This window comes from Mandrillus leucophaeus, unplaced genomic scaffold, assembly GCF_000951045.1.
Source record: "Mandrillus leucophaeus isolate KB7577 unplaced genomic scaffold, Mleu.le_1.0 Scaffold66, whole genome shotgun sequence".
NCBI classification, from domain to species: Eukaryota; Metazoa; Chordata; class Mammalia; order Primates; family Cercopithecidae; genus Mandrillus; species Mandrillus leucophaeus.
The window spans coordinates 3,888,248-3,904,564 of NW_012107141.1; the positions used below are offsets into that span (position 1 = coordinate 3,888,248).

Below are 16,317 nucleotides of genomic sequence, written 5' to 3' on the forward strand. Positions count from 1 at the left end.
CCACATCCCTGCACAAGCCCGTCCGGGGGCTGAGATCAGTGGTAGCGTGAGTGAGTTGACTGGCCCCAGAGAGGCTTTGTCTTGGTTTCTGTGTCACCAAGCTGAGCGTGGCGGGTGCAGGCAGCTGGGAGTTGGGAGAGAGCCCCTGCCTTCATGACCTGCCTGCTCTCCAGGGGAGCAGACGCCGCCACATGAACACATCTGCCTGAGCGATGAGCTGCCCCCCCAGAGCAGCCCCGCCCCCACCACAGACCGGGGCACCTCCACCGACAGCCCTTGCCGCCGCAGCACAGCCACCCAGATGGCACCTCCGGGGGGTCCCCCTGCTGCCCCGCCTGGGGGTCGGGGCCACTCGCATCGAGACCGAATCCACTACCAGGCCGATGTGCGACTAGAGGCCACTGAGGAGATCTACCTGACCCAGATGTGTATAAGAGACAGGTACCGGCCCAAGCGGCCCACCACGCTCAACCTCTTCCCGCAGGTGCCGCGGTCTCAGGTGAGGTGCCAACGCGGGGGGCGGCGCCCTGGGCCGCCGCGGAGATGTGAGGGGGAGCGCAGAGGGGCTGCAGCGGAAGGGGACACCCACGGGTCTAGTGTCTGGGGACAGCGCCTGCATAGAGGCCGCAGTGGCTTGCTCCCGGGGGTGGGATCCGAGCAGCGGGCAGAACCATCCTTAGGAAGAGGGCTAAGTCCAGCTGGCCGGGCTTGGAGCCTTGAGGCGGGATTGAAGGAGGAAAGGACTGGGGTTTGTAGAGGAGTAGGGAATTAAGAGAATGAGGCTCTGAGGGGTTCGAAGGGTTTGGAGCGTGGGACCGCAGGCTGTGGCAGGGTTTCTCCTTTAGGGTATGGGGTTCCTGATGAAAGCGGGGTAGGAGCAGAGCCTGGAGAAAAGGGCATCCGAAGTGGTCATCGTCGGGGAGGCCATGGGAGATTGTGGCGAGGTGGGGATGGGGAGCTCAGGGGCCACAGGCCGTTTGAGATCTGGGCAGCTGGGGATTCCCAGAAGGCAGGGGAGAGGAATGGGGGATGGAGCTGCTTGGCTAAGTTGGGGGCCCAGGGCCCCTGGGAGGGTGGCTGGATGCCAAGGAGAGTTGAATAGGGTTGGGGGAGCCGGCTGTGGCCCTTTGTCTTCCAGGCTCATCAGGAGCAGTGCAGGGAAGGAGCTCCTGGGAGGTGGGGCTGCTGGGGCTGCAGGGAAAGGCTTGGTCCCTTTCCCAGGATCCTGTGAATGGCTTTTGGCAGCCTGGCTCAGGAACGTGAGGGCTTGGGAGAGAGCTCCCAGGGGAGGGAGCCTCCGTGGAGTGGAGGGAGCCCTGTGTGGGCATTGTGGGGAGGGGTCCCGGGGCTGAGAATGTAGAATGGGCAGCCCGGGATACCCAGGAAGGAGGGCTGCTGACAACTGCATCTGTCAGTCCTCAGTCACGTGCCACTGTGGTGCGGGGTGCAGGAAAACTCTGTTATGGATTTGTCACTGGGATGATTCATCCCTGTCCCCCAGGCCAGCTGCTGGGGAGACCCTTCCTTGTGCTTTTTCCAGGCTCTACCAGAAGGTTCCCACCCCTTCTAGGCCATAACTTCCCAAGCTCCAGAGCAGAGAACACCTGTCTCTGACTTGGGCTGGATTTGAGCATTTTCCAAGTAACCCTCAGTGTCTGGGACTGGGTATCTGACTGTGTCTCCAGAGAGCTCCTGCTTCTCTTCTCCCCCACCTCCTACCCCTCTTGCCACCACACACATTGACCATCACCACCTTTGTTAAGGGTGATAAGAGCATCTCCCTGAGGGTTGACCAGCTTCCCTGAGCAAGGCGGAGGGCCATCCGGAGCCAGCAAGCCTGGCTGTGACTTGCCACCCTTCCTGCCTGCTCCAGAGGAGAGTTGGGAGTGAGGCCTTTGACAGTGGAGGCGGGGTGAACACAGCAAACGGCCCTAGGGATGGCCTGAGGGGGCAGGGCCGGGGCCTCCCTGTGCCGGGCACTGTTGACCACTTCCATCACAAGAGCCTTTTGTTCCCCGCACAGGACACACTGAATAATAATTCTCTGGGCAAAAAGCACAGTTGGCAGGATCGGGTGTCTCGATCATCCTCACCCCTGAAGACAGGTAAGTCAGGGCCCTTTTCCTTACCTGGACCTCTGCCTGCCCTGACTCAGTCCCCACTGCAGAGAGCAAACCCTGCAGTCTCCAAAGGGCTGAGTAGAGGTAAACTGTCCATCCACATCCCTGCACAAGCCCGTCCGGGGGCTGAGATCAGTGGTAGCGTGAGTGAGTTGACTGGCCCCAGAGAGGCTTTGTCTTGGTTTCTGTGTCACCAAGCTGAGCGTGGCGGGTGCAGGCAGCTGGGAGTTGGGAGAGAGCCCCTGCCTTCATGACCTGCCTGCTCTCCAGGGGAGCAGACGCCGCCACATGAACACATCTGCCTGAGCGATGAGCTGCCCCCCCAGAGCAGCCCCGCCCCCACCACAGACCGGGGCACCTCCACCGACAGCCCTTGCCGCCGCAGCACAGCCACCCAGATGGCACCTCCGGGGGGTCCCCCTGCTGCCCCGCCTGGGGGTCGGGGCCACTCGCATCGAGACCGAATCCACTACCAGGCCGATGTGCGACTAGAGGCCACTGAGGAGATCTACCTGACCCCAGTGCAGAGGCCCCCAGACCCTGCAGAGCCCACCTCCGCCTTCCTGCCGCCCACTGAGAGCCGGATGTCAGTCAGCTCCGATCCAGACCCTGCTGCCTACCCCTCCACGGCAGGGCGGCCACACCCCTCCATCAGTGAAGAGGAGGAGGGCTTCGACTGCCTGTCGTCCCCAGAGCGGGCTGAGCCCCCAGGCGGAGGGTGGCGGGGGAGCCTGGGGGAGCCGCCGCCACCTCCACGGGCCTCTCTGAGCTCGGACACCAGCGCCCTGTCCTACGACTCGGTCAAGTACACGCTGGTGGTGGATGAGCACGCACAGCTGGAGCTGGTGAGCCTGCGGCCGTGCTTCGGAGACTACAGTGATGAGAGTGACTCGGCCACCGTCTATGACAACTGTGCCTCTGTCTCCTCGCCCTATGAGTCGGCCATCGGAGAGGAATATGAGGAGGCCCCCCGGCCCCAGCCCCCTGCCTGCCTCTCCGAGGATTCCACGCCTGACGAACCCGACGTCCATTTCTCCAAGAAGTTCCTGAACGTCTTCATGAGTGGCCGCTCCCGCTCCTCCAGTGAGTCAGCAAGGGGAAGCAGTTGGGGGGTGAGGGTTCCCTAGTGGGACAGAGCCAAAATGCGAAGTGTTCTGGGAGGCGACCCCAGGCCCCATCTGGTTAGGACTGAGGCTTCTGCCTGCCCCGCTAAACCTGGATCAGAGCTGCGACCTCCCATCCAGCCACACCCCCTCACCTGCAGGTGCCGAGTCCTTCGGGCTGTTCTCCTGCATCATCAATGGGGAGGAGCAGGAGCAGACCCACCGGGCCATATTCAGGTGAGAGCCATGGGCTGGCTGGGCCTGGCCACGCAGCAGTTTGGGCCACACACCACCCTCCATTTGTCACCCCTACATGGCCTCAGCCTAACCCCTGCCATCAGCATTCGTTGATCCACTCAGCCCTGGGAGGACAGTGTCCACTCTCTAGGGACTCAGAGTACGGTGACAAAGAGGATGGCTACGGTGAGGGATCCCAGGACTGCGCACCTAGTCTGGTCGGGGGCAGGGCACCCCGGAGGGTGACCAAGAGGACGCCTGCCCACACCCCACCTGACCCTTCTCTAGACAAAAGCCTGCGCTTCCCACAGCCTCTCCATTTTAGAGGGTCCCTGCCCGCACCCTCCCTTGGCCTGTGTTTCTTAATGGCAGACGCATGTTTGCTTGACCTTGCTCTCCCCTGGGGTTAGCACTGCCACAGGCACACAGGATGCTTTTGCAAATGTTTACTGAAATGACGATGCTGCTGTGGCTCCCAGACCCCAGAGGAGGCCTGGCCGGACAGGCCCTGGTGCCGAATTTCTCACCTGTCCTTGCTGGGGACAGGTTTGTGCCTCGACACGAAGATGAACTTGAGCTGGAAGTGGATGACCCTCTGCTAGTGGAGCTCCAGGCTGAAGACTACTGGTACGAGGCCTACAACATGCGCACCGGTGCCCGGGGCGTCTTTCCTGCCTATTACGCCATCGAGGTCACCAAGGAGCCCGAGCACATGGCAGGTAGCGTTCCCTGCCTGGCCTGTGACCCCAGCCACCACATCTGTCGGCCCCGACTTGCTGCTGGGTGAACGTGTACTCCAGATCTTAGCCAGACAGGTGGGGGGCTGAGTGGAGGTGATTTTAGGTCCTTTTCACGATCGAGCAAAGTGAGGCCCGGCCAAGCTGGGCAGCCAGGGATTGTGCAGCCTGTGTGGGCTCTGCCATTCCCTGTGCCTCACCCGCCCTCCTTCGCTTGGCTGCTCAGCTCCCTCCTGCTGTTTCTGCCCCTCCTCAATTCACACTTGCTTTCCAGCCCTGGCCAAAAACAGTGACTGGGTGGACCAGTTCCGGGTGAAGTTCCTGGGCTCAGTCCAGGTTCCCTATCACAAGGGCAATGACGTCCTCTGTGCCGCTATGCAAAAGGTACCTGAGCCCTCTCCCTTCTCCTCCCTTGGATGCTCCCTGGGGCAGAGGAACACAGGTGTCTAGAGGCAGTAAAGGCCTCAGGGCTCAGGCCCTGGGACAGGAGGGATCAGCAGAGGAACAGACAGCAGCTGACGTGGCTCCGTGTGTCACCTATAGATTGCCACCACCCGCCGGCTCACCGTGCACTTTAACCCACCCTCCAGCTGCGTCCTGGAGATCAGCGTGCGGGGCGTGAAGATAGGCGTCAAGGCCGATGACTCCCAGGAGGCCAAGGTGACTTCTCCCAACCCAGTCCCTTCCTTCCATGGCCCCCAGCTTTCCCCCAAGACTTGGAGTGAAGAGGCCGTCTCCTCTCACCCTCATTGCAGGCCAGGTGACCGCCCTCTTGCTTCTTTTCTCCCTCCTGTAGGGGAATAAATGTAGCCACTTTTTCCAGTTAAAAAACATCTCTTTCTGTGGATATCATCCAAAGAACAACAAGTAAGTGGGGGTGGGATGGCAGTGGAGGAGGCACGGGTGGTCTGCAGCCTTCAGGTGGTTGGGTGTGGGCCGAGCCCGTCCCAGCACAGACAGACCTGTCCCTGCAGGTACTTTGGGTTCATCACCAAGCACCCCGCCGACCACCGGTTTGCCTGCCATGTCTTTGTGTCTGAAGACTCCACCAAAGCCCTGGCAGAGTCCGTGGGGTACGTGTGCATCCTGCTGAGCACCCAGCCCGAGGGAGCACAGCTCACCCCAGGCCCTAGGGCTGCTTCCTGGCGCTCAGCTTTGCCCCTTGGTTTCCCCCGCAGCTCTGGAGAACCATCTCCAGACCCCAGTGCAGTGGCCTGGAGGGAGGGTGGCAGGGCAGGGCGAGCCTGAGGAGTGGCTTCCAGGCTTGGTAGCTGCTGAGCCACGTCTTCAGCTGACATCTTACTGGGAAATGCAATGGCAATTCTGTAGAGAACAGAGCCAAGTGGCCCCGGCCAGAGGAACCAGAGCCGCATTCAGGCCCCAAGGCTCCGGTGGGAAAACCCTGGGTCGGGATCCCATTCCTCCCTTGCCAGTGGCGGTCTGAGCCATCTGTGTGTCCCCTGGCTTCTAGGAGAGCATTCCAGCAGTTCTACAAGCAGTTTGTGGAGTACACCTGCCCCACAGAAGATATCTACCTGGAGTAGCCGTGCGGCCCCGCCCTCTGCGTCCCCCGGCCCTCAGGCCAGTGCCAGGACAGCTGGCTGCTGACAGGATGTGGCACTGCTTGAGGAGGGGCACCTGCTACCACCAGGGGATGAGGAAGTGGGGGCTGCTGGCCCAGGGTAGGGGAGGGTGGGGCAATGGGGAGAGGCAAATGCGGTTTATTGTAATATATGGGATTAGATTCATCTATGGAGGGCAGAGTGGGCTGCCTGGGGATTGGGAGGGGCAGGGCTTGGGGGGCAGGCCTCTGGCAGAGAGGGATGTCCGTTTCAGGAGCACACGGCCCTGCCCCATCCTGGGCCTTACCTCCCCTGCCAGGGCTCGGGCGCTCTGGCTCCTGCCTTGATGAAGCCCGTGTCCTGCCTTGATGAAGCCTGTGCCACCTGCAAGTGCCCACCCTGCCCCTGCCCCAACCCCCACCGAAGAGCCGTGAGCTCAGGCTGAGCCCAGCCACCTCCCAAGGACTTTCCAGTGAGGAAATGGCAACACGTGGAGGTGAAGACCCCGTTCTCAGCTCCGTCATTTGCGGGACTTTGGGTGGCTCCTGCCACTGACCTCACCGGCATGCTGGCCTGTGGCAGGCCTAGGACCTCAGTGGGGAGGAGGAGCTGCCGCAAGGCCCTGTCCCAGCAGGAGGGAGGCTTCCTGACTGACACAGGCCAGCCCCATCTTGGTCCTGTCACCCTGGCCCCAACTATTAAAGTGCCATTTCCTGTCTGGACTGCAGTGGATGTATTTGTATGGACCCCTCCTGTCCCCATCTCACTCCCAGCCCAGGAAAGCCAAGCCTTTGTCACGCGTAGTATCTTTATGGGGGCCTTGGGTCATAGGTGTGCGTCGTAGTAATACTCAGCAAGGTCGGGCCCATCCCGCTTGCGCTGCTGGGCCCGGGACAGGAGGGGTCGAGGCCCTCGCGGCCACGGGTGCTTGGGGAGGATGCCATAGTCTAGAGAGAGAAAGGAGGGCATGGGTGGGAGGGGCAGCTGGCACCCTTGAACAGATGTGGTTTGGGATGACAAGCCCCTGAAGGCTGGACTTGGGGCACCCCTTAGGGGAGTCTCCACTGTCAGGGAGGGGCAGGGGAAGGGGACGAGAGAGATACTACCATCCACCAGGCCGGAGAGTGGCTGCGAGAGTTCCAGGGGTGCGGAAAATGCCTCAGGAACAGACTGCTGAGACCTGTGGGAGAGGTTGGGGTGCTCGGCCCTGGCCCAGAAAGCCACCGCCACCTCCTTGTGAACAGGGGATGGCCCAGTGTGGGGGCACTTGGCAAGCCCTCCAACACCCAGGGTACCAGGGCCAGCCAGCCCCACTCCAGAGAGGGGAGGGGCAGCACCTCTGCCGTCCAGCCCGAGTGCCCTGCCCCTCCGTGCCCCAGGAGTCACCTCAGAGGCTGGGAGTGAAGCAGTGCCACTGCCAGGATGAGGTGGAGGAAGAGGCTGAGCCCAGCCCGGGGGTGCAGAGCCCCCAGCATGGCGAGAACCATCTCCTACACAGGTCCCAGCTCCTGTCGTCCCTCTCCTGGCAGGACGGAACCTGTTGCCAGTTCCCAGGGCCACCTCACAAAGGGCCTTCATTCCAGGCCTGCGTCAGCACCTGCAGGGCCAGCAACCTCCACCCTGAGGCTTTTGTTCTTATTTATGCTGTTGGCTAATAGGTGCCAAACCTGATCTTGTTCTAGTGTCGCTGCCCAGGGAATCAGGGCACACACTGTACAGTCAGATCTCAGCTGAGGTCCTGACCTTGCCTCTTGGTAGCCGGACAAGTCACTTCATCTCTGTGTGCCGGAGTTTCGTCATCTGTGATGGAGTCCATAACACACCCTACAGACACAGGCCCTCCGAAGAGGGCAGGGGCTCCTCACCACCCAGAGCCCCAGCCATTCAAACAGCCTCCCCAACTCCCGCTAGCATAGCAGGAGGTACGGGCAGGTCCTGCCAGCTGAGGAGCCCAGAGTGGGTCTTTCAGTTCTGCCCGTCTCAGGGTCTACGTGAGAGGGAGTGTCCAGGCTCCCCATGTCCCCGGCTCAGGACCTCTCTCTCTCGGCTGCCTGCAGCTTAGAGTGGCCTGAGGCTAGATGGATGGTTTCCAGACGTGGTGGCAGAGCTCTGGACCTGCCCCTCAAATGCAGGCTTCAGGAGGGCAGGGAGAGCTTTGTTCACTGGAATCTGCAGCCCTGGACCCCTGGTAGGCGCCCAGTGAGCACATACAGCTCGGCCCTGCACTGGACATCCTCCCCTCGCAGGCCTGGGCTCAGCTGCAGGTGCCACCAGAAGGCCTCTGGCTGGCTCCTGGTTCTCCACTCAGCAGCCAGGCTCAGTCCACTTATACCTGCAGTGCGAACCTGGCTCACCAGAACCACAGCAAGCCTTCAAAACAAAGTTCCTGGCCCCACCCAGATCTGTAGTATCAGAACCTGAGGGGTGAGCCCAGGGCTCTGGAGCTTTGGTAATCCAGTTGCTTGAGACGGCCAACCTGCTGGCTGGCCTAGCCGCTCTCCTCTGACGGCCGAGGGCCCCAGGGAGAGAAGTCCCTTGCTTCCAACCCTGGCTCCTCCAGTGGCCTCATTCATGCTCCTGGTCCTGAGAACCCAAGGCTGACAAGTTCTTGGGGTTCCTTCAGCCCAGTCACCCCCTGCATGTTGTCCCTGCACTCAGTTCCCAGTGGCCACCTCCCTTTGTAAGTCCTGGAGACAACACGTCTCCACGAGCCTGCCTCAGCATCCTGTGCACACCAAGGCTCGCTCTGCCAGGAACCTGGAATTCTGTCCACTCTGCCTAACCCCAAAGTCCCTCGTCCTTTCTGCTCCTCGTCTCCTAGACACCATCTTCCTCCTCCATGCCAGTCCCCAACACTAGCTGGGGTTACCCTAATCTCCCTCTCTCTGCTGCCACTGCCATTGCCCCTCCCACTGCTACAGACCACTGCCTCCAATGTCACGGCCCCCATTCTTCCACCTTGCCCGCCAAAGCATCCTCCACCAGGCTGCTGGAATTTTTACAACACAGGCCCCTCCCTGCCTACCACAGACCAGGTCCAAGTTTCTTCCCTGGGTATGTGATGCTGTGTTCAGTTTGGCCCTGACCTTCCCCTCCAGCCTTCAGCTCCCACCTCCCAAGGCTACACACAGCGGTGACCCCGGGCACACAGCCGCCCCTTGCAGGCTGCCTATCAAAAAACTGGACAGTTCTACCGGCTTCAAGCCTGCCTGAGTCAAGGCTTCGCCGATGAAGCCTGATGAAACCCTTCACCTCTGTCACCACTGCAGGCAGGCAGTCACCACTACCGGGCCACCCCCAAGCTAGACCCCACTCTGGACATGCCACCTCCTCCCAAACCCCCAGTGTGGCACCTGCATCCACGTGCCTGTCTCCTCTGTTGGTGAGAGGCGGAGGACAGGGGTCCGTGCTTCACTGCTGGTTTCTGATGGCTGGGCATGTGCCCAGAAACGCCTGTTCCGCTAAGCTGGAGACCATGGGAGCCCAGGCAGCCCCTTCTCCTGCCTGTGGGTGAGGGCCTGGCGGGCGCTCCTCAGAGGGCCCTGAGGAAAGCAGCGTGTCTGGGAGGAGCTGAGGCATGGAGGACCCAGGTGCAGATGGAGCCCTCTCTGTGGGTTTGAAACTCTAGCAGGAGAGGCTGGCTCTTCACAGGGCCAGTGGCTGAGGACAAGCTAAGGTCAGGGAGAAGAGCAGCCTGCAGCCCACCCTGTCCAGGCCCTCCCCCCATAGCAACTTACATGGCTCCAAGTGGACCCGACCTCTGGAGCCTGTAGGGCGAGTGTGGGGAACCCCCGCTCATACCCCCTGAACTGGCCCTGGCTTCCTCCCCAAGCCCGTCCAGCTCCCACTCCCTCCCCAGTGCTGGCCGGTGCCGGATGCCCTTTTTCTAAGGAAGAAAAGCCTTTTACTCTCAACCAAGGAGGCAGGGCTTGAAGTGCCACTTGCATGGGAGCCAGGCTCACTGTTCACCAGGCTCTGTCATAGGGAGGCTGACAACACCATGGCCTTGGGCTGCCAGAGCCACACGGCCCTGCAGAGCAGGGGCAGGCAGAGGGCCCCGGCCACAAGACACGCCGGGCAGCGTTCGGTCATCACCCAGGTTCAGCCTTCCTGCCCTCACCAGGGGCCAGCGAGAGAGCAGCAGTGTTCGCTCCTGTGGCTGCCGAGGCAAGCGGCTTCCCGGGCTCCATGAGGTGAAGTTACCGCTTTCGGTGGGAGAGGAGGCTGGATTCCACTCCTAGTGAAGGCTTCTTGGCCCAGCAGTGAAAAGGTGCGGGTTGCAGTGGCATCGTCACAGGAGGGCGCAGTCAAGGGGGTCCCGGGAAGAACGCTGGTGGTGACCAGGGCTGTGTGCAGGGCCTGGCCGGCAGGCACGGAAAGGCCGCACGCTGGGACGCTGCTGGAGTCAGTTTTATTAGGGAAGGGGGCCCCCTGCCCCTCCCCTCCCCACACCCTCCTTTCGGGAGGTCTGTCAGCCCCAACTGTAGAAGTAGATTTTCTGCCAGGTGGGCAAGTAATCCATGAGCGGCCCTGCAGTGGGAGAGGGACACGTCAGGGCGGGCCAGACCCCAATCTGCGCTGTGGCGCCACATACAGCACCTCACCCCTGCGGCCCAGGAGCCCGGCTGGCTCTCTTGCCCTGCCCCTAGGGAGGCGGCATTGCAGGGGACTCTGGCACCATTTACAGACGAGGACCCTCAGGCCCAGGGAAGCTCAGCCAGGGTAGGCACTGAGGGGCCTGAGTCAGGTCCAGTCACCCAGTGCAAGCCCAGTGGGCCTCTGCTGAGGGAGGATCTCAGCAGCCCGGTGGACTGCTTCTCCACCACTGAATCCCCCCACAATGAGATGGTCCCGTATTGCTCCAGGATACTGTGACCAGAAAAAGGCTGGCAGCTGATGTGGTCTAACAGTCGCCCCACCACTGGACACCCTCCTTCCAGCCACCCCTGGCTCCTCAGGCCACCCTGGCTTTGGCCAGGGTAGTCCCACCCAATCCTGACTTCCCGACTTCCTCTCCTGACTGTGCCAAGAATCGAATTACAAGGAGACACACGAGTCAGGAGGATGGGGCACGCATGCGCCTCCCAGCACTACAGTCATCAAGTCCCCGCCCCAGCTTACTTGTGACCAGGCCAATGCCAGGGATGTGGTCGGCCAGCAACTGGAGCAGGAAGAGGATCCTGGCCCTGGCGGAAGCAATAAATGGGGAGCAAGTTGAGTTGGAGGGGGGAGCCCTGCAAACCAGGAGGCCCAGAGGCCTTCGCTTTTGAATGCAGCGCACTCCCAAAAACAAAGGTGACTTTTTTGGGAGCTAGGACAGAGCCCGGTACACACGGGCGAGACCTCTGGGGTTGGCTTTGGCCTCCGCGCCCTCCACCAGCTCAGCTTCGGGGTGGCCGCTGGCCCACAACACCTCCTCCCATTCCTCCTTCAACTTCCACCGACATCCAACACCAAAGGCCTCTGGAGGGTCATGTGTGGAGCAGCGCCCGGGCAGTATGGAGGCGGGTTCAGGGAAGACAACCCCACCCTGCCCTCGGGAAGCCCCCAATCTGGCAGAAGCGCTGGCCTGCATGGAAACCTCATAAGCCACCAACAAGAGCAGTCAGGACCCCGGGAGGGGACACAGTACTGAGGAGGGCACATTTTGGTTCAGGGGAAGGGCAAGGGCCAAGGCCCTGATTTTTAAGAGATGAGGGTTTTCCACAGGGGAACTCGGGTGAGATGAGGATGCTGATGACAATACATAGTGCTAGGTGCTTACTATGCCCCATGCACTGCCGTATGCGTTAGTCACTGAACCCCCGAAAGTGGGTGCTGTCATCATGCCCACCTTACAGGTGAGGAAATGCGGCACAGGGCATCAAATAACTTGCCCAAGGCCACACATCTGGAAGGCAGCCTGGCTCCTTATGTGTCTGTCTGAGCAGCAAGAAAAGAGGAAGGCTGGCCGGGTGCAGTGGCTCACGCCTGTAATCCCAGCACTTTGGGAGGCCGAGGCGGGCGGACCACCTGTGGTCGGGAGTTTGAGATCAGCCTGACCAACATGGAGAAACCCCATCTCTACTAAAAAATACAAAATTAGCCAGGCATGGTGGCACGTGCCTGTAATCCCAGCTACTCAGGAAGCTGAGGCAGGAGAATTGCTTGAACCCGGGAGGCGGAGGTTGCAGTGAGCCGAGATCACGCTGCCAGCCTGGGCAACAAGAGTGAAACTCCATCCCAAAAAACAAAAGAAAAGAGGAAGGCCGGCTGGGCGCAGTGGCTATAATCCCAGCACTTTAGGAGGCCAAGGCGGGCCTTTGTTTCCCCAAAGGACAGGGAGCAGGGTCCAGAGAGATGCCAGGGTGCAGTCCAGAAGGAGCAGCCTTAAGGTTTTTTTTTGTTTTAAAAAAAGAGACAGTGTCTTGCTCTGTCACCCAGACTGGAGTGCACTCACACGATCTCGGCTCACTGCAACCTCCGCCTCCTGGGTTCGAGCGATTCTCCTGCCTCAGCCTCCTGAGTAACTGGGACTACAGGCACCTGCCACCACGCCTGGCTAATTTTTGTATTTTTAGTAAAGATGGGGTTTCACCATATTAGCCAGGATGGTCTCTATCTCCCGACCTCATGATCCGCCTGCCTCGGCCTCCCAAAGTGTTGGGATTACAGGCGTGAGGCATCATGCCTGGCTAAACTATGCCAGTTTTGTTGTTGTTGTTTTCTGTTTTTTTTGAGACAGGGACTTACTCTGTCACCCAGGCTAGAGTGCGATGGAGTGATCATAACTCACTGCAGCCTCAACCTCCTGGCCTGATCCTCATGCCTCAGCTTCCTGAATAGCTGGGACTTACAGGCACACACCACCATGTCTGGCTAATTTAATTTCTTTTTTTTTTTTGTAGAGATGGGTTGTCCAGGCTAGTCTCAAACTCCTGGCCTCAAGCAAACCTCCTGCCTTGGCCTCCCAAAGTGCTAGGATTAGAGGTGTGAGCCACTGCTGCCCAGCCTATGCCAGTTTTTATGCAGTTATTAGGTCCTAGACAAAGGGGGTCCCGGGAGCCTTGTCTGTCTCACAGTCCCAGCCACTGCACAGGGTTCCCCCATCAGACTGTGGCCTAACCTCATGCAGTCACAGTGGCACTGGTCCCAAGCTGCCCCCTGCTCTACCCAGCAGGCCTCTCTGAGGCTGGGAGCTCTGGAACCTCACAGGTGACTGAGTGGGGGCCGGGCCAGGCAGGGAAGGCCAGGGGAGACCATGGGTTTGGGATCTAGCTCTACCACTGGCCAGCTGAGTGTCTTTAAGTTGCCCAACCTCCTTGAACCTCCAGGTCCTCCTCTGAGAAGTGAGGATAAGCCAAACTATTTGGCAGGAAGAAGTGGAAATGAGCTAGAGGCCATGGGCGCTCACCCTGTTGCCATCCCTGTGGGCCACCTGGCAATGCCCTCAGCCCTGCCCTCAGTGCCTCTCCTGCCAACCAATGTTTAAGTTCCTATTCAAGTGGCCTGATGGCCCGGAGAGCTCTGCGGGCGGAATGGCTGGCATCAGTTGACTGCCACCCAGACAACACACAGTGGGTGCTCGGTGAAGCCGGGATGAGGCGTAGGGGAGGGAAGGCACCAGCAGGGACCGGAGCACCAGTGCCCGCCTGCCAGCCCTCTCCCTGGCTGAGGGTGGCCTGGGTGCTCACTCAGAGAAGCGGTCGTAGAACGGAGAGCGGAGCAGGTAGTACAGCAGCAGGATGGTCCGGCGCCGCAGCTCCCGCCGTTCTCTCCGGGTCAGGCCCCTTCTGTCACTCAGGAGGCTCAGGCTGGGAGGCAGGTAGGACATGGTCAGGGCCAGGGGCATGATCTAGGCCCACGGAAGGGGAGGAGCCATGGGCTGGGTGTCCAGAGGGGCAGCAACAGGAGGAGCAGGGGCTGCTACTGCCCTGCCTACGTGAGGCCAGGATTGTAGCAGAAAGCCCAGAGGAGAGTGGAGCCCCGGGAGGGCCCAGGCTCACCTGGTCACATCCACAACACCAGCCAAGAGCCAGGGTTTCCACGACCTCTGACCCCACAGCCCCAGGCTGAGCACTGACGGCCAAGGCGTCAAGGATGTCTCCAGCACAGGGACCTTGCTCGGCACACCCCCCACTCAATCCCCAGCCCACAGTGCCAGCCCTATCCTGCCCCGCGCTAAGGATACAGTGCAGCAGTGGCCGGGCAATGTACAAAAACTCTGCGATGGTCTCCTGCAGCCCCAGGGGGGTGGGGGTCGCACTCAGCTCCTCGTGGTGCTGCTGCTGCCATCCCTCCTGCTGCTGGGGAGCTCCCCAGTGCCTGGAGTGCAGGGACGGCGCTAGAACACAAGGGCAGCAGATGAGCGAGCCAGGCCCAGGCTGGGGCAGGGGAAGGTGGCTGCTGACCAAAGCCAGTCCCTCAGGCCCAGGCAGACACAGCACCTCGGTGCCCAGGCCAGCCACATCCTCCACTTACTGTTCTGGAGGGTTCGCACCACCCGGTTTGACCGCTTCCCCACGTAGGACTGCTCATGGCTGCCATGGCTGTGGTCACCATCTAGCAGGGATAGACAGAAGGCCATACAGTCAGAGGGACATGCTTCCAGCGGAGCCTGCAAAGAACATGCATGCAGTGAATGCTCAGGGACTAAGGGGAGAACGGATGAGCTTCTACTATGGCAACAGCTGAGTCAAGGGAACTACAACTGGGGTGGTGGCTCAGCACGAGACCTGTCCACAGAGGAAAGCACTCTGCAGCCCTCCCTGGCCTGGGGAAAGCTCAGCATAGCTGTGGCCAGAACCAGCCTCCTGGAACCCATGGACAAGCAAGGCAGGGAGGGCCCAGCCTGACCATATCTATGGGGACCACAGCACCAGAGGGGCTGTCTCCTCTCAATCCTTTGCCTTCAAAACAATCATGATGAGAGGCAATGAACTGCCCCTACTCAATGTCCAGAGAGTGAGGCCCAGAAGCTGACAGGATGGGCTCAAAGCCCTGAAGGGACAGATGTGGTGGGTGCCCTGCCTTCTGCCTCTACAGGCTGTGACTCTGGACACAGAACCAGGCCCAGAGGCAAGGTTGGTAGCATCCCATCTATTCCCTCTTCCTGCAGGCCACAAAAATGAATGACTCTGGCCATGACAAGTACTGGGTTTGTGTTCTGATTTTGTCCCTAGCTGCATCACTGTCTTCTTCATCGAATACAGGGCAATGAGAACAGAGGTGGTGGGGTCAGGTGTGCTCCAAAAACAGATACTACTGTATTCATGCTGGTTAGATCTAAATCCTCAAGTTAGTCCCACAGCCCATTCCACTCTAGGGCTTGGGGAAGTAGCTCACCCGGGGGCTGTGCCTGGGTCTCTCTGTCCAGTGGAACGATGGGGGGTGAGGTCTGGAGGCCAGCCTTGAACCAGAGCAGCAGGAGCATCCGCAGTACAGCCCTGGGTCGGGGAGTATGTCAGGGCTGTGGGGAGGTGGCTAGCCGGCACGGGGTCAGAGCACCATCTGGGTAGTTGGCCTGCGTCACCCCAACCCAGGACCCCCTCCACAATCCCAACCTACTTGGCCAGTTGGATGAGGGCGATGACAAGCCAGCGGCCCACTTCTCCCCACACCTTGGCAGCTCCCATCTCCATGAACACCTCCACGCACTCCAGCACGCTCAGCCATGTCAGCAGCTTCTGCTGGGACAGCGACTGCAAGAACCCCAGGCCAAGAAGTCAGGGGGCTGCCTGTAGTCCCAGGCCCTTCTCCTAGGAGGGAGCTTCTCTGACAAGAGATGTGGACCTGCCCCTTTCCAAGACGAACTGTGCAGGTGTGAGTTCAAACACCAACTCCACCACTAACAGGCTGGGGGACCTGAAACAGCTGACTCTACCTCTCTTCATCTGAGACAGTCTCTTCATCTAAGACAGTCTCTTCATCTGAGATGGAATACTCACACTTTACAGCTCACCTAATGAGATGGTTGAGGCTCAGATGGACATAGGCCTGTCTCATACTCCATGAGACATGTGCTGCATGCATGGGCTAGCTGCTACTATTTCATTCCTGAGTCCCCATGCTTCCCACCCTGTTCCTGGCAGAATTCTCACCACAGGCAACTTTTTCCGAAGCTCCTTCCGTAGGATCCCGTCATTGAGCAGCACAAGCAGGTTAGAGGCGGAGTACACTGAGGGGTAGAGTGTGGCCTTGAGAAGCTGGCTCTGCAACCTCCATCCCTCTCACCTTCTGCCCAGAGCTGCAGGGATCACCTGTCACCTGCTCTGCTCAGACACCCACAGACTATGTGGAAACCAGCCTGCCTCTCCACTCACTTCCTCAGCACTCCCCTCTCCCCAACATGATCTCACAAGGGTGGTTGGACCAAGAAAGGATGGGTCAATCTCAGTGACAAGCCAGCTACTGCCCTGTCGGATGGCACTGGTCATCCAGCTGCCCACAACTGCCCATTGCTCTCTGAACTGCCACAGATATGCGGTCCTTCCTCCTGGCCTTTTCTCTCTCGGCAGCCTGTCCCTGAGGGTCTATTCCACCTCCACTTTTCCTTTTTCTTTTTTTTTTTTTTTTTTTT

The 16,317-nt window shown here is 60.2% G+C and overlaps 3 protein-coding genes across 4 annotated transcripts in view; 1 reads left to right on the plus strand and 2 right to left on the minus strand.

Annotated features, from left to right (window-relative positions):
• Nucleotides 1-2,050: 2,050 nt before the first annotated feature.
• Nucleotides 2,051-6,481, plus strand: MAPK8IP1 (mitogen-activated protein kinase 8 interacting protein 1). The gene is made up of 9 exons (XM_012001368.1): nt 2,051-2,105; nt 2,399-3,203; nt 3,385-3,460; nt 4,007-4,179; nt 4,472-4,581; nt 4,741-4,857; nt 4,994-5,064; nt 5,172-5,270; nt 5,669-6,481. The coding sequence occupies exons 2-9, from the start codon at nt 2,519-2,521 to the stop codon at nt 5,739-5,741; spliced, it is 1,404 nt and encodes a 467-aa protein (XP_011856758.1). The 5' UTR covers nt 2,051-2,105; nt 2,399-2,518; the 3' UTR covers nt 5,742-6,481.
• Nucleotides 6,482-6,549: 68 nt separating this feature from the next.
• LOC105554793 (chromosome unknown open reading frame, human C11orf94) lies at nt 6,550-7,283 on the minus strand. Its single transcript, XM_012001369.1, has 3 exons — nt 7,146-7,283; nt 6,866-6,939; nt 6,550-6,706 (listed from the first exon to the last, which is right to left on the minus strand). The coding sequence occupies exons 1-3, from the start codon at nt 7,244-7,246 to the stop codon at nt 6,585-6,587; spliced, it is 297 nt and encodes a 98-aa protein (XP_011856759.1). The 5' UTR covers nt 7,247-7,283; the 3' UTR covers nt 6,550-6,584.
• Nucleotides 7,284-9,646: 2,363 nt separating this feature from the next.
• The window catches only part of PEX16 (peroxisomal biogenesis factor 16), a 9,232-nt gene continuing 2,561 nt past the window's right edge, over nt 9,647-16,317 (minus strand). Inside the window, exons 3-11 of one of the 2 annotated variants that reach the window (XM_012001370.1) lie at nt 15,839-15,915; nt 15,306-15,439; nt 15,084-15,184; nt 14,220-14,300; nt 13,930-14,082; nt 13,745-13,817; nt 13,433-13,552; nt 10,881-10,945; nt 9,647-10,155 (exon numbers count right to left, since the gene is read on the minus strand). In XM_012001370.1, the coding sequence (XP_011856760.1) occupies nt 10,067-10,155; nt 10,881-10,945; nt 13,433-13,552; nt 13,745-13,817; nt 13,930-14,082; nt 14,220-14,300; nt 15,084-15,184; nt 15,306-15,439; nt 15,839-15,915 (893 nt within the window). In that variant the 3' untranslated portion in view covers nt 9,647-10,066. Of the gene's footprint in view, nt 10,290-10,880; nt 10,946-13,432; nt 13,553-13,744; nt 13,818-13,929; nt 14,083-14,219; nt 14,301-15,083; nt 15,185-15,305; nt 15,440-15,838; nt 15,916-16,317 lie in introns of both variants that reach the window. The other variant, XM_012001371.1, reaches the window with a different exon arrangement.

Bases quoted from the DNA above. Each gene is read 5' to 3' on its own strand.
- MAPK8IP1 (XM_012001368.1), top strand. From the start codon at position 2,519: ATGGCACCTCCGGGGGGTCCCCCTGCTGCCCCGCCTGGGGGTCGGGGC. The intron at 3,461-4,006 runs GTGAGAGCCATG...TGCTGGGGACAG, and splicing joins ACCCACCGGGCCATATTCAG to GTTTGTGCCTCGACACGAAG. The intron at 4,582-4,740 runs GTACCTGAGCCC...TGTCACCTATAG, and splicing joins TCTGTGCCGCTATGCAAAAG to ATTGCCACCACCCGCCGGCT.
- LOC105554793 (XM_012001369.1), bottom strand. From the start codon at position 7,246: ATGGTTCTCGCCATGCTGGGGGCTCTGCACCCCCGGGCTGGGCTCAGC. The intron at 6,940-7,145 runs GTGACTCCTGGG...CCTCTCCCACAG, and splicing joins CTTCACTCCCAGCCTCTGAG to GTCTCAGCAGTCTGTTCCTG. The intron at 6,707-6,865 runs GTAGTATCTCTC...TTCTCTCTCTAG, and splicing joins ACTCTCCGGCCTGGTGGATG to ACTATGGCATCCTCCCCAAG.